The sequence below is a fragment of the Diabrotica virgifera genome, chromosome 5 (genome assembly GCF_917563875.1).
Source record: "Diabrotica virgifera virgifera chromosome 5, PGI_DIABVI_V3a".
Lineage (NCBI taxonomy): Eukaryota > Metazoa > Arthropoda > Insecta > Coleoptera > Chrysomelidae > Diabrotica > Diabrotica virgifera.
The window spans coordinates 112,190,297-112,201,922 of record NC_065447.1 but is presented as its reverse complement, the minus strand read 5'-3'; the positions used below and the strand labels follow the sequence as shown (position 1 = coordinate 112,201,922).

The following is an 11,626-nucleotide window of genomic DNA, read 5'->3' as shown; positions in this document are numbered from 1 at the left end:
ACATGACAGAAGCTCGAAACAAATGACTGTGAATGAAAAGCCCTATTGAGTGGTATATCGCATATCCCTAGCCAAGTCTATTCTCTTTACATGTCTCTGCTTGAACCACCTGATAATTGTCATTTACCGGGCGCCAAACATAAATATTTAAATTATAATGATAATATATTACCCAATATTAAAATCTATTTTTAGATTTTTTTTGGATTCTTCGTCATATAAATATAAATATGATAAGAGTAAGGCTACCAATTTTTAAAGTTCAACAACTGCCTTTTATCCAATACATTTACCATATTTCATCACAATTTTATAACCAAACTTATCCTTATCGGCCTTATCCATGTTTGGAAAATGTATTTAAAAAGAAAGTTTTAAATGATTATCTTGTTAATCTAAATTGAGTTTTATTGTACATTTATGTTATACAAACTGTAAACATGCAAAATGTTTTAAGCCTTTATAGATAGTGATTTTTGGTTGTGTAGATATATTTTTTATAAGTATAACAAAACTAAAAGAAACATGTTTTCCAGGACGTTTTCAAGAACAAATATATGTCGGACAGCATATCAATACTTCTGTTATTCTACAATAGGTAGTCAAAAACACAATTTTCATAAAGACGATAGCTCTACATTTAAAGTAAAAAACCTTTTAATAGGTGGATTGGTAACTGGCTGTATTGGATACTACTTTGTAGGTAAGTTCTCTTCTTGTCTTTTATGTAGGCCATTCCATTGAAAATATAATTCAAAACAAGAAATTTGGTCAATTTTTCCCAAATGATTTCTTCATATTTATCACATATTGTTTTTTATCTGTATGACTGTGTCTTGTGCTTAAACAAGCACATGCATCATACAGGTATTTTGTAACGTTCATTAATAATTTCATAGGTATTCTTTTACAATCATTGATTTAATCATTTTCACTCACTAACATTCAACATTCAGTGTCAAAATTGTATTCATACCACAGACAACTTGACCACAGGCAAAATATCCTATTCTATTAATATTTTAAACCTAAACTGTATTATTACATAGAATGCTATGTATACCCTTTTCCACTAATATACGACTGTTTTGGATTATCTCGACAACAAATATTTTATATATATAGATTCAGGTTAGAATGTCCTGCGACATTGTCTGATGCCAAATTGCCATCGCGTCCTATCATTACAATCGTCCTCTGTCAATCCTCGTTCGCTCATTGATCTCTGAACTCCTTCCATCCACGATTTCTTTGGTCTTCCTCGTTTCCTGTTTTCCGGTGGTATCCATTTTGCGACTTTCTTTGGTAGTCTTTCTTCTGGAATTCTTTGAACATGCCCATACCATATAAGCTGTTTTCTATCTATGCAGTCGGTCACAGTTTCTTTTAGACCCATTTCTTCCTTAATTGTATTGTTTCGAACCCTATCAAGTTTCGCTTTTCTAGCTGCTCTTCTTAGTGCATCCATTTCTGTGGCTTCTATTTTCCTTATTTGATGTTCTTTCAGATGCCACGTTTCAGATCCGTACAGCAGTGTGCTTTTTATCATTGTGTCATATATTCTCAATTTTCTTTGTTTTCGTAGTTCAGTACTCCATAATATTCCATTCAGGGATTTAATTAATTTTCTAGCCTTATTTATTCTACTGTTTATCTCTGCATCATCCGTTCCTTCTTTGTTAAAATTTATTCCCACGTATTTACAGTCTTCACATCGTTTTATTGTTTTATTGTTTTCCAGTTGCAGGTCAGTAGTTTCCTCTCCTACGCAGAGGTACACCGTCTTTTCCATGTTCATTATCAAACCCCATTTTTCAAATTTCTCATTCAATTTTCGTGTCATGTACTCGAGATTCTGTTTGTCATTTGCACATACAGTAAAACCTGCCATATCCGGATCAATGTGGCGACAGACTGATCTGGATATGAAGAAATCTGGATATCAAGCAAGACCACTTCTTTTATAGTCTCTGAAACGTTTTCTCATTCATATGTGCCAGTAATCAATGACGTCAATAGCTTTTGTCGATAGACACGTTTTATAGATTCTATAATACCTTGATCCATAGGCTGGCAGAAGGATGTCACATTTAGGGGCAAAAAGACACTTTATTTCGCCATCTTTTAGTTCTTTTGGGTCGGGACGAGAGGGTGCGTTGTCCAACAACAGGACTGTCCTTCTAGGTAGATTACAGTAGATATGGACAGCAGAACCGTCCGGATATGGGGAGGGCTGGATATGACAGGTCCAGATATGGCAGGTTGTACTGTATTACTTGATCATCGGCAAATTGGAGGGTATACAAACAAGTATCATCGTCCACCTGTATGCCCATTCCTTTGCATTTCGATTTCCACTGATGGAGAGCTTTACCAATGTACATTTTAAAAAGTGTCGGTGATATGCAGCACCCCTGTCGTAGGCCTTTATTGACTCTGAATGGTTCCGATATTCTGTTGCCTAATTTTATCTGGGCTTCCATGTTGTTGTATATATTCTGAACAGCCTATGAGTGTATAATTGATTGAAGTTTCCTGGAGTACCTGCCATAGTTTCGAGATAGGTATGTTATCATATGCTTTTTCTAAATCTATGAATGTAAGGTGTGTTGATCTATTCCGTGCTAGTTTCTTCTCTATAATTTGTTTCAAGCCGAACACGTTGTCTGTGCAAGATCTACCAGCTCGAAACCTGCTCTGCTCTTCTTCCTCTTGGTTTTTGTATTCGTCTTCAATCTACTTACCGTACTCGTTACTGATAGCCCTTGGTAGTTATTGCAGTCTAATTTGTTACCTTTTTTATATATCGATGTTATGAAAGCTGTTTTTCATTCTTCTGGGATGCTTTCTTCATTGACGTACTTTGTGAATATGTATGCAAGAGATCTAAACAATTTCTGCGTTTTTTATCAATTCTGCTGATATTCCGCCGGGGCCGGGGGATTTTCCATTTTTAAGCTGTTTTACTGCTTTAGTCACTACTGCTACATCAATTAGTACTTGTTCGCCTTCTATATTTATTTCATTTTGAGCTTGATCTTTGTATTCTGTTCTTTCTTCGGTAAGTAGATTCTTATAATGATCTATCCATTTTTTTGTTGGTATTAGCTGTATTGGGTTGTAGGATTTTTTATCGACTTTTACATTGTTAATGAATTTCCATGCTTCACTGCATTGTCTACCTCCGATATAAGTATCTATTTCTTTGCACTTTTTATCCCATGTTTCTCTTTTTCCTTGCATGATCTTTCGCCTTGTGTCTTTTTTCTTTTCTTTGTATTTTTCTGAGATCTTCATCTTGTTTTGTGTTTAGCCATTTTAGATATAGCTCCTTCTTTTCTCTAACCAGTTCTTCAATCTCAGAGTTCCACCAATATTTATTGCTTCTGGTTATTTGTCTAATTCCCAAGGCTTCTTTAGCAGCTTTTCTTATACTGAGCAGTCCTTTTTCGTATGCCTCCTTTCCGGTAAGACCCTCTGTTTCTTGAAGATATTTATCTAGCCTTAGTTGATAAAGATATTTTGTACTATCATGTCGTAGGCTTTCTACATTATACTTTTCCTCTGTGATATCTGTTGTGTTTTCTTCCGGTATTTGTGTTGATCTTTGCTTGTTCGATTGTACTGGGAAAAAGATTTTAGTTTTAAGCAGGTGGTGGTCCGATATGTTACATATTCCTCTATATACCCTGACATCCTCAATATCTAATACGGTTTTCTGTTTGGTTATCACATAATCTATTATTGATCTTAAATTTCTAGTAGGTTGTGTCCATGTGTATTTTTGTATTTCTTTGTGCTTAAAGTAACCATTATTGATTGTTAGCTTATGTTGTTGCATATATTTATTAATCTGCCTCCAATATATTTATTAATCTGCCTCCAACAAATATTTTACTGCGCCAAATATGACGACCGAAAGTAAATTGCAAATTACATTGTTGCTTATTGGACTAATTATTAGAGCCATTTACTTTCGTACTTCTTATGTTGCACACTAAAATATTCGTTGTCGCGATAATCCAAAACAGTCGTATATTCGTGGAATGGCCTATAGTCAAGTATTTATTAATTATAATCCAAAACACGTGCCAATTGTAAAGTACCTATCAATAAATATAGTTTAAAATAATGTTGTATGCATTACATGGAATGCATGGAATAAGCTTCCATGCATTCCTATCCTTCGACTTGGCTTTCCAATTTCATATGTTTAACACTTGGTCCTTAAATCGTGCTCTGGGCTTGCCTCTTCTCACTCCATCTGGTCTTTGGTTATCAATGCGTTTCAATGGCTCCATCTCTTTAATTCTCGCTGTTCAATATCATTTTATTTATATATTTTATTAGTGTTGTTATGGTCATATTGTTTTGATGTTTCGAAAATTGTTATGTCAGTTGTTAATCATTATATTACAGAATCTCTTGTCAAATATTACAAGAATAAAAACCGCTAAACGCCGTAAAAATGAGTGGCGCATACAATATTCCAGCTACAAAAGATCTGATATGAATATTACGTGGCGCGAAAATGTATTTTCATTTTGATGCAAAACAACATTCTAGTTTTATTTTTAAAGATTTTTCCATAATATTTGCTAAATTTGAAGTAAACGCGCCACAAAAGAGTAAATTTGATACAGTTTGAATTTTGAAACTCTTTTGTGGCGCGTTTACTTCAAATTTAGCAAATATGATGGAAAAATCTTTTAAATTAAAACTAGAATTTTGTTTTGCATCAAAATGAAAATACATTTTCGCGCCACGTAATATTCATATCAGATCTTTTGTAGCTGGAATATTGTATGCGCCACTCATTTTTACGGCGTTTAGCGGTTGTTTATTCTTGTATCAGGAGTTTTTCAAAGTTATTTATAAATTAAATGTATGAAGTTGAATGCAATGTTTCTCGATTACACGTTAAGTTTTATAAATGGTCGCCTTTGTCGCATTACCTCCCAAATGATCTAGTGTCCATCGAATGTACACTAGATTTTTTTTCTATTTGAAATAGATTGAAAAAAAAAATATTGGGATGGCCGGTTAATAAACTTAAATTGCCCGTTGCCAGATCAAATTTAGCGTTGTAACCACTGCAACTACATAAACGGTATAATCGTTAATTGGATTATACTTTTGTAGCTTAATAACTTCTAAACGGCTTAACCGATTTTGATCCCTAAATATGAGTGAAACATATTGAAAAGTAATATCTGATGCATCGAAGGTCAAGTAAGATAAATGAAACTATTACAGGAATTATTGAGCTTGAAAAACCGTTTTTCCCATAGATAATAGATTTGATCATACTTATGAAGCCTATAACTTAAAAATTCGAATTTTCCCGAATATGAGGTACCTATACACCGTTAGATTTGTCTGGAGTCCTTCTACAAATGCTCAGTTATTGGCGCAATTCGTAGGTTGAAATTTTGAGTACCTAATTGACGAAAAACCAAAATTTTCAAAGTTTAGTTTTTCAGTTTTTCGGCTACTAGTCCTATCGCCAGATGGGGTACAACGGCCTCCTTAATTCAGATGGACTTACTCAAGTTTTTTTTATGTATTTTGACTCGTAGAATACGAATTTTTTGGGTAACAGTTGATCCGGATGTCGATAAGATTGTTATAAACAAAGAACTTGAGGAATTGCATAACAGCGATTTCTTGCAAAACAAAAAATATTTTTGTATTTTTTGGGTCATTCCAAGCAAATAATGTTCTTACAAGTTTTTTCGTAGGATGCACAGTTTTCGAGATAAACGCGGTTGAGCTTTAAAAAAATCGAAAAATTGCAATTTTTGAACCCGAATAACTTTTGATTAAAACAGAAAATAGCAATTCTGCTTACCGTATTTGAAAGTTCAAGCCAAATTATATCGGTTTTGATTACTTGCATTGCTAAAAAATTATTTTTTTATGGTTAAACTAAGCTATAAACACATAGTGTTTCCCGTGAAAATACATGCGTTTTAACGCATGCTACGTAGAAATAGCCTCGCTTGCAATTAGACCTACTCTACCTACTCTTTCGATTTTAAATGGGAGATCATTGAAAACATCACTCAAACACTATGTGTTTATAGCTTTGATTAACAATAAAAAAATAAATTTTTAGCAATGCAAATAATCAAAACCGATATAATTTGACTTGAACTTTCAAATACGATAAGCAGAATTGCTATTTTCTTTTTTAATCAAAAGTTATTCGGGTTCAAAAATTGCAATTTTTCAATTTTTTTAAAGTTCAACCGCGTTTATCTCGAAAACTGCATCCTACGAAAAAACTTGTAAGTACCTTTTTAGCTTAGAATGACCCAAAAAATACAAAAAAATGTTTTGTTTTGCGAGAAATCGCTGTTATGCAATTCCTCAAGTTCTTTGTTTATAACAATCTTATCGACATCCGGATCAACTGTTACCCAAAAAATTCGTGTTCTACGGGTCAAAATACATAAAAAAACTTGGGTAAGTCCATCTGAATAAAGGAGGCGTTGTACCCCCCTGGCGACAGGACTATACACTGAGCCGAGTATATGTCTGATCCTGACGGCTTACACACCATTTGAAAGCTTAACTTAACACTATTGATTTGGTGTATTTGAGGTTCTCCTGTCTCTTCTTGAACCGAAGATATATACCCCCAAAAAATATGCCGTTTTGTACCTACCAAGTTCTATAGCTGGCTTATGGGTGGTCAAAAGTCACAAACTACACCGGTTCTGAATCGGCCCTGATCCCCTCTTCAAACACAGAAAAAAAGTTCAGATCGGTTTAACTTTTCCACACACATACATACATGCATACATACATACAAACATACATACATACATAAATGTCCACAAACATTTTCCCCTTTTTTAAATAGAAATTGAGTCATAATTCTGAGCTCGGTAACTTTTGAATGGTATAACCGATTTTCAAAATTAGATATGCGTTGGAAAAGTAATGATCAGTGCTATTAGAAACCGCAAAGGTCGATTTACTTTCGAAATTTTTGGGAGTTTTGGGGACGAGAACGAAGAACAGATCCTAAATAAGAAGGGCCGTAAAATCCACACCCTTGGACCAAAATGGATGGTTGACATATGAATGGGTGAGTCTTTTCCTGAACTTTAAGATGAGAGTTGGCCCAATTTTCAATTCAGTCAGATTTAGAAAATCGAAAATTTCGTGTATATAATATAGTGTCGCGTGTAGGTGTGCGCCACTGGCGAGAACTGCCGTTCTCTGGTAATAAGTTTTTAACGTACACCATACAAAAAAACACCGCTAACCTACATTATATGCTTCCAATTGGATTTTTCCATTTTTTTTAATTTATTGGTTTTTAACTTTAACTTTTTTATTTTTTATATTAGAAAGTTTGTTAAACAATTTTTTTGTAGGTTTTTTAAGATCTATAAGACTATTTATATTAAATCCTTTTAAAATCCTCAGTCGCAAAAAGAGGTGACTTTGAAAGGGTTGGTAAAGGTGGTTTTTGCATGTTATTACAAGTTCTAATTGTCTGTAGCTCACTCAATTCTTGCTGTAGAAAAAATTTTCGTAAACCAAGTTCTTAAGAATTAAACAAGCTACATTTTCATATCTAAACATTTTTCGCATCTCTGATGCTAATCTTTCTATTCTGAAGAAAAGGGCATGTTTTATCAAACTACAAAAATTCGTTATTCGCTTTTAACTCCAGTTTTTTAAAAACTAATTGTTTTAAGCAGGTCCAACTTCTGTTATCTATTAAAAATACATAAATAAAAAATAAGGAATAAGGTCGATGACTAATTTTTATTAGGGTGGTAATTAGGGGGTTGTTTCCGATAACTTTTTGACTGAAAAAAATAGGGACTGGCATGCTTTTCATTATAAGTCACTTAATTTTTAAGCTACATACTTTATCTTTTATTTTTGAGGATAGATCTTTTTAAACATTTAAAATTAGTTTCTATAAGTTATCCTCGAAAAATGCATGGTTTTTCCGTCTTTTGACTTTGGAACTATTAATAATATTTAGTACTTGACGAAGAAAAGCTAACATATAATAAAGTATAGCTCGATTACTATTGGTCTTAAAGGAAATTAAAAAAAGAAAGGAAATTAAAACACTTTGTTTCTTTTTTAAAAGGTATATATTCGTTAAGTAAAGTTGTTTTGATAAAGCAAAAACTTTTTGAGTTATTAGCAGAAAATTGATTAATAACATTTATTTTTTCGATATGAAACTAACACTTTCGATAACCAATAAATCGAAAATTATGAATTTTATCAAAAAAATGAATAAAACATTTTTTGCTTACAATTAATGTTTTTACCAACATTGCGGTCAAAACATAATAAAAAATTTCCACCCCCAAGATGGGGTGGTAACCACCCCATCGTAAAAGCGTCTTTCGGCATCATATAGATTTTGATCCTTGGACTTTCCACTACTTCAAATTTTCAAGCAAATGAATCCATTCTGTAAAAATTGCGAAGTGAAAAGTTTCAGTTCCTGGACTAATTATACTTTTGGAGCTCTATAACGTTTGAACGGCTTAACTGATTTTGATCAATAAACATGAGTTTAAAACGTATTGACAAGTAGTATCTGATGCATCCAAGATTAAGTATGATAACTGAACGTATTACAGGAATTATTGAGCTTGAAAAACCGTTTTTCCCATAAGAAATAGATTAAATCATACTTATGACGCCTATAACTTAAACATTCGAATTTTCAAAGATATGAGGTATACACCGTTAGATGCGTCTAGATACCTTCTACAAACGCTCAGTTATTGGGGCAATTCTTAGGTTGAAATTTTGAGTAATTGTTGAAAAACCAAAATTTTCAAAGTTCAATTTTTTAGTTTTTCGGCTATGGTCAGCAGTGTATATGTCTCAGCTTGATAGCTTAGGCACCGTTTGAAAGTTTAACTCAACCCTATTGATTTGGTGTATATGCGGTTTTCCTGTCTCTCTTGAACCTAAGATATATACGCCCAAAAATATGCTATTTTGTATGTACCTTGCCCTCTAGCTGGCTTACGGGTAGTCAGAAGTCAAAAATTACACCGGTTCTGAATCGGCCCTCACACCCTCTTGAAACACAGAAAAAAAATTCAGATCGGTGTAACTTTTCCACACACATACAAACATACATACATACAAACACATCCACAAACATTTTCCCCTTTTTAAATAAAAATTGAGTCATACTTCTGAGCTCGGTAACTTTTGAATGGTATAACCGATTTTCAAAATTAGACATCCGTTGGAAAGGTAATGATCAGTACTATCAGAAGCCGTAAAGGTCGGAGTTAAATTTTCGAAGTTTTTGGGAGTTTTGGGGACGAGAACGAAAAACAGACCCTAAATGGGAAGGGCCGTAAAATCCACACCCTTTGATTAAAATGGAGAGTTGACATATGGATGGGTGAGTTTTTTCCTAAACTTTAAGATGGGATTTGGTCCAATTTTCAATTCAGTCAGATTTAGAAAATCGAAAATTTCGTGTATATATAGTGTCGCTTGTAGGTGTACTGTTGTTGGGGTTGTGCGCCACTGACGAGAACTGCCGTTCTGTGGTAATGAACAATTATTCATTTAAATTACATACAAAAATATAATAGAATTGGCGACGAGAACAAAGAGAAGTCACGATGGAAGCAGTACTTACCGAAATAGTGAATACATTAAAAAACATGCAAATTCAACAACAAAACATGCACATCCAACAAGAGAATATTACAAGGCAAATTATGGGAAGATCCAGCACCAACCAAGTGGATACCAAAGGAATGTTCTTGCAACCATATGACGAGTTAAATAAAACTTTTGAAGCTTATTTACAACATTTAGAAAATTTCTTTGCTTTACGTAATATTAACTGATGATACATCTGAAAACGATCAAAAAAGTGTACAAATTCTTATCAATAATTGTTTGGGACCTAAAATTTATCTTAACTTTAACAACATTTATGTCCAAATGACATTTTTTTTATAAATAAAAAAAATTCGACCCGGGCAGATATTATTTCAGATTTTTAGGTCATTCAAAACAAAAAAAGGTCTTTTGTAATTTTTCTCTAAAGTTGGTCGCTTTCTAGTTATAAACTAGTATGAAAATAGTATATAAACTAGTATGAAGTACTAAAGTATGAAATATTATTTTTTAAAGTACGAAGTACCTAAATTCAAGTTCAAACCTTATTCTATCAGTTCTTGATAAGTCTTTTGGACTTATTTCATTCTGAAACATTGTTTTTTAGTTGTTAATGCCCGTCTCCCCATAAGAAACCTTCCTCATTAACAATTAAAAAAATATGTTTTATAATAAAACATTGCTAAAATTCTTATCGAGACCTGATAGAAAAAAGTTTGAACTTGAATTTATGTACTTGATGATTACATAAATGATATTTTTTACTTGTGTTTTTGAGCCTTGAAAATTGTCATATTTCGTTCTTTTTTCAGTTTTAAATTGTTTATAACTAGAAAACGATCAACTTTAGAGAAAAATTACACATGACCTTTTTTGTTTAGAATGATCCAAACATATGGGCTAGATATAAACACCAGCAAAACCAAGCTAATGATCATCAGCAAGCAAAACATGAGAGAATGAGAGAATGGTTTGGATGCAGCTCAAAACAACTATTTAGAGTTACTGCCTCAAAAATTAAAATAGCTATGATGATTGCCAACCTCCGTAGCGGAGATGGCACCTGAAGAAGAAGAAGAAGCAAAACATAACTGGAGTAAATCTGTATGTGAACCAAATGAGAATTGAACGTGTCTCACAATACAACTATTTGGGAACTATAATCAATGAGTCGTGGGACAATACTCAAGAGATTATATGTCGCATTGGAAAGGCAAAGAGTGCATTCTTGACTATGAGCTCTGTGTTCAAGAGCCATGACATCACCCTAAAAACAAAAATAAGGCTCCTTAAATGTTACATGTACTCAGTGCTTCTGTGGACATTAAAGGCGAAAACTCTATCGAAACTTCAAGCTTTTGAGCTATGGTTGTACAGAAGGATCTTGAAGATACCATGGACAGACAAAGTCACCAATGAAGAAGTACTACGGAGAATGAACACAACCGCAGATTTAGTCAACATCGTGAAGGGCCGTAAGCTACAGTACTTGGGGCATATATTGAGAAATCAAGGCAGATACGAGCTACTCCAGTGCATTTTACAAGGTAAAATTGAAAGAAAAAGGGCCCCAGGACGAAGAAGAATATCATGGCTTGCTAACCTGAGAGCATGGTATAGAAAGACCTCAACACAACTATTCCGTATATGCTTTTTCTCATGAGGATCTTTCAGTGCGTCACAGTTTTTCGATTTCTTTCTAACGCATTAAATTGTATGTGACAGAAAAAAACGCACGTCGGTGATTACATTTCGTCGGTGACATTTATAACATTTATTCTAGTTGTCAATAGATGGCGCCATAATCGAAAATAAAATAATTTGCGAATTATATAATATATCTACCAATATAATATGAACAATTTATAAGACTATACAAATCAAAGAAAATACCATTTTATAAATGCAATAAACACAATTGGTTTGTTTTTTTGCCAAATTGCAAATAAAATGTGACAACTGTCAGATTTAACTAAAATGTAAT

The 11,626-nt window shown here is 33.2% G+C and overlaps 1 protein-coding gene across 1 annotated transcript in view; it reads left to right on the top strand.

The window, feature by feature from the left end:
- Window positions 1-245: 245 nt before the first annotated feature.
- The window catches only part of LOC126884299 (sulfite oxidase-like), a 111,674-nt gene continuing 100,293 nt past the window's right edge, over window positions 246-11,626 (top strand). Inside the window, exon 1 of the mRNA XM_050650239.1 lies at window positions 246-703. Coding sequence (XP_050506196.1) covers window positions 526-703 — 178 coding nt within the window. The 5' untranslated portion in view covers window positions 246-525. The remainder of the gene's footprint in view (window positions 704-11,626) is intronic.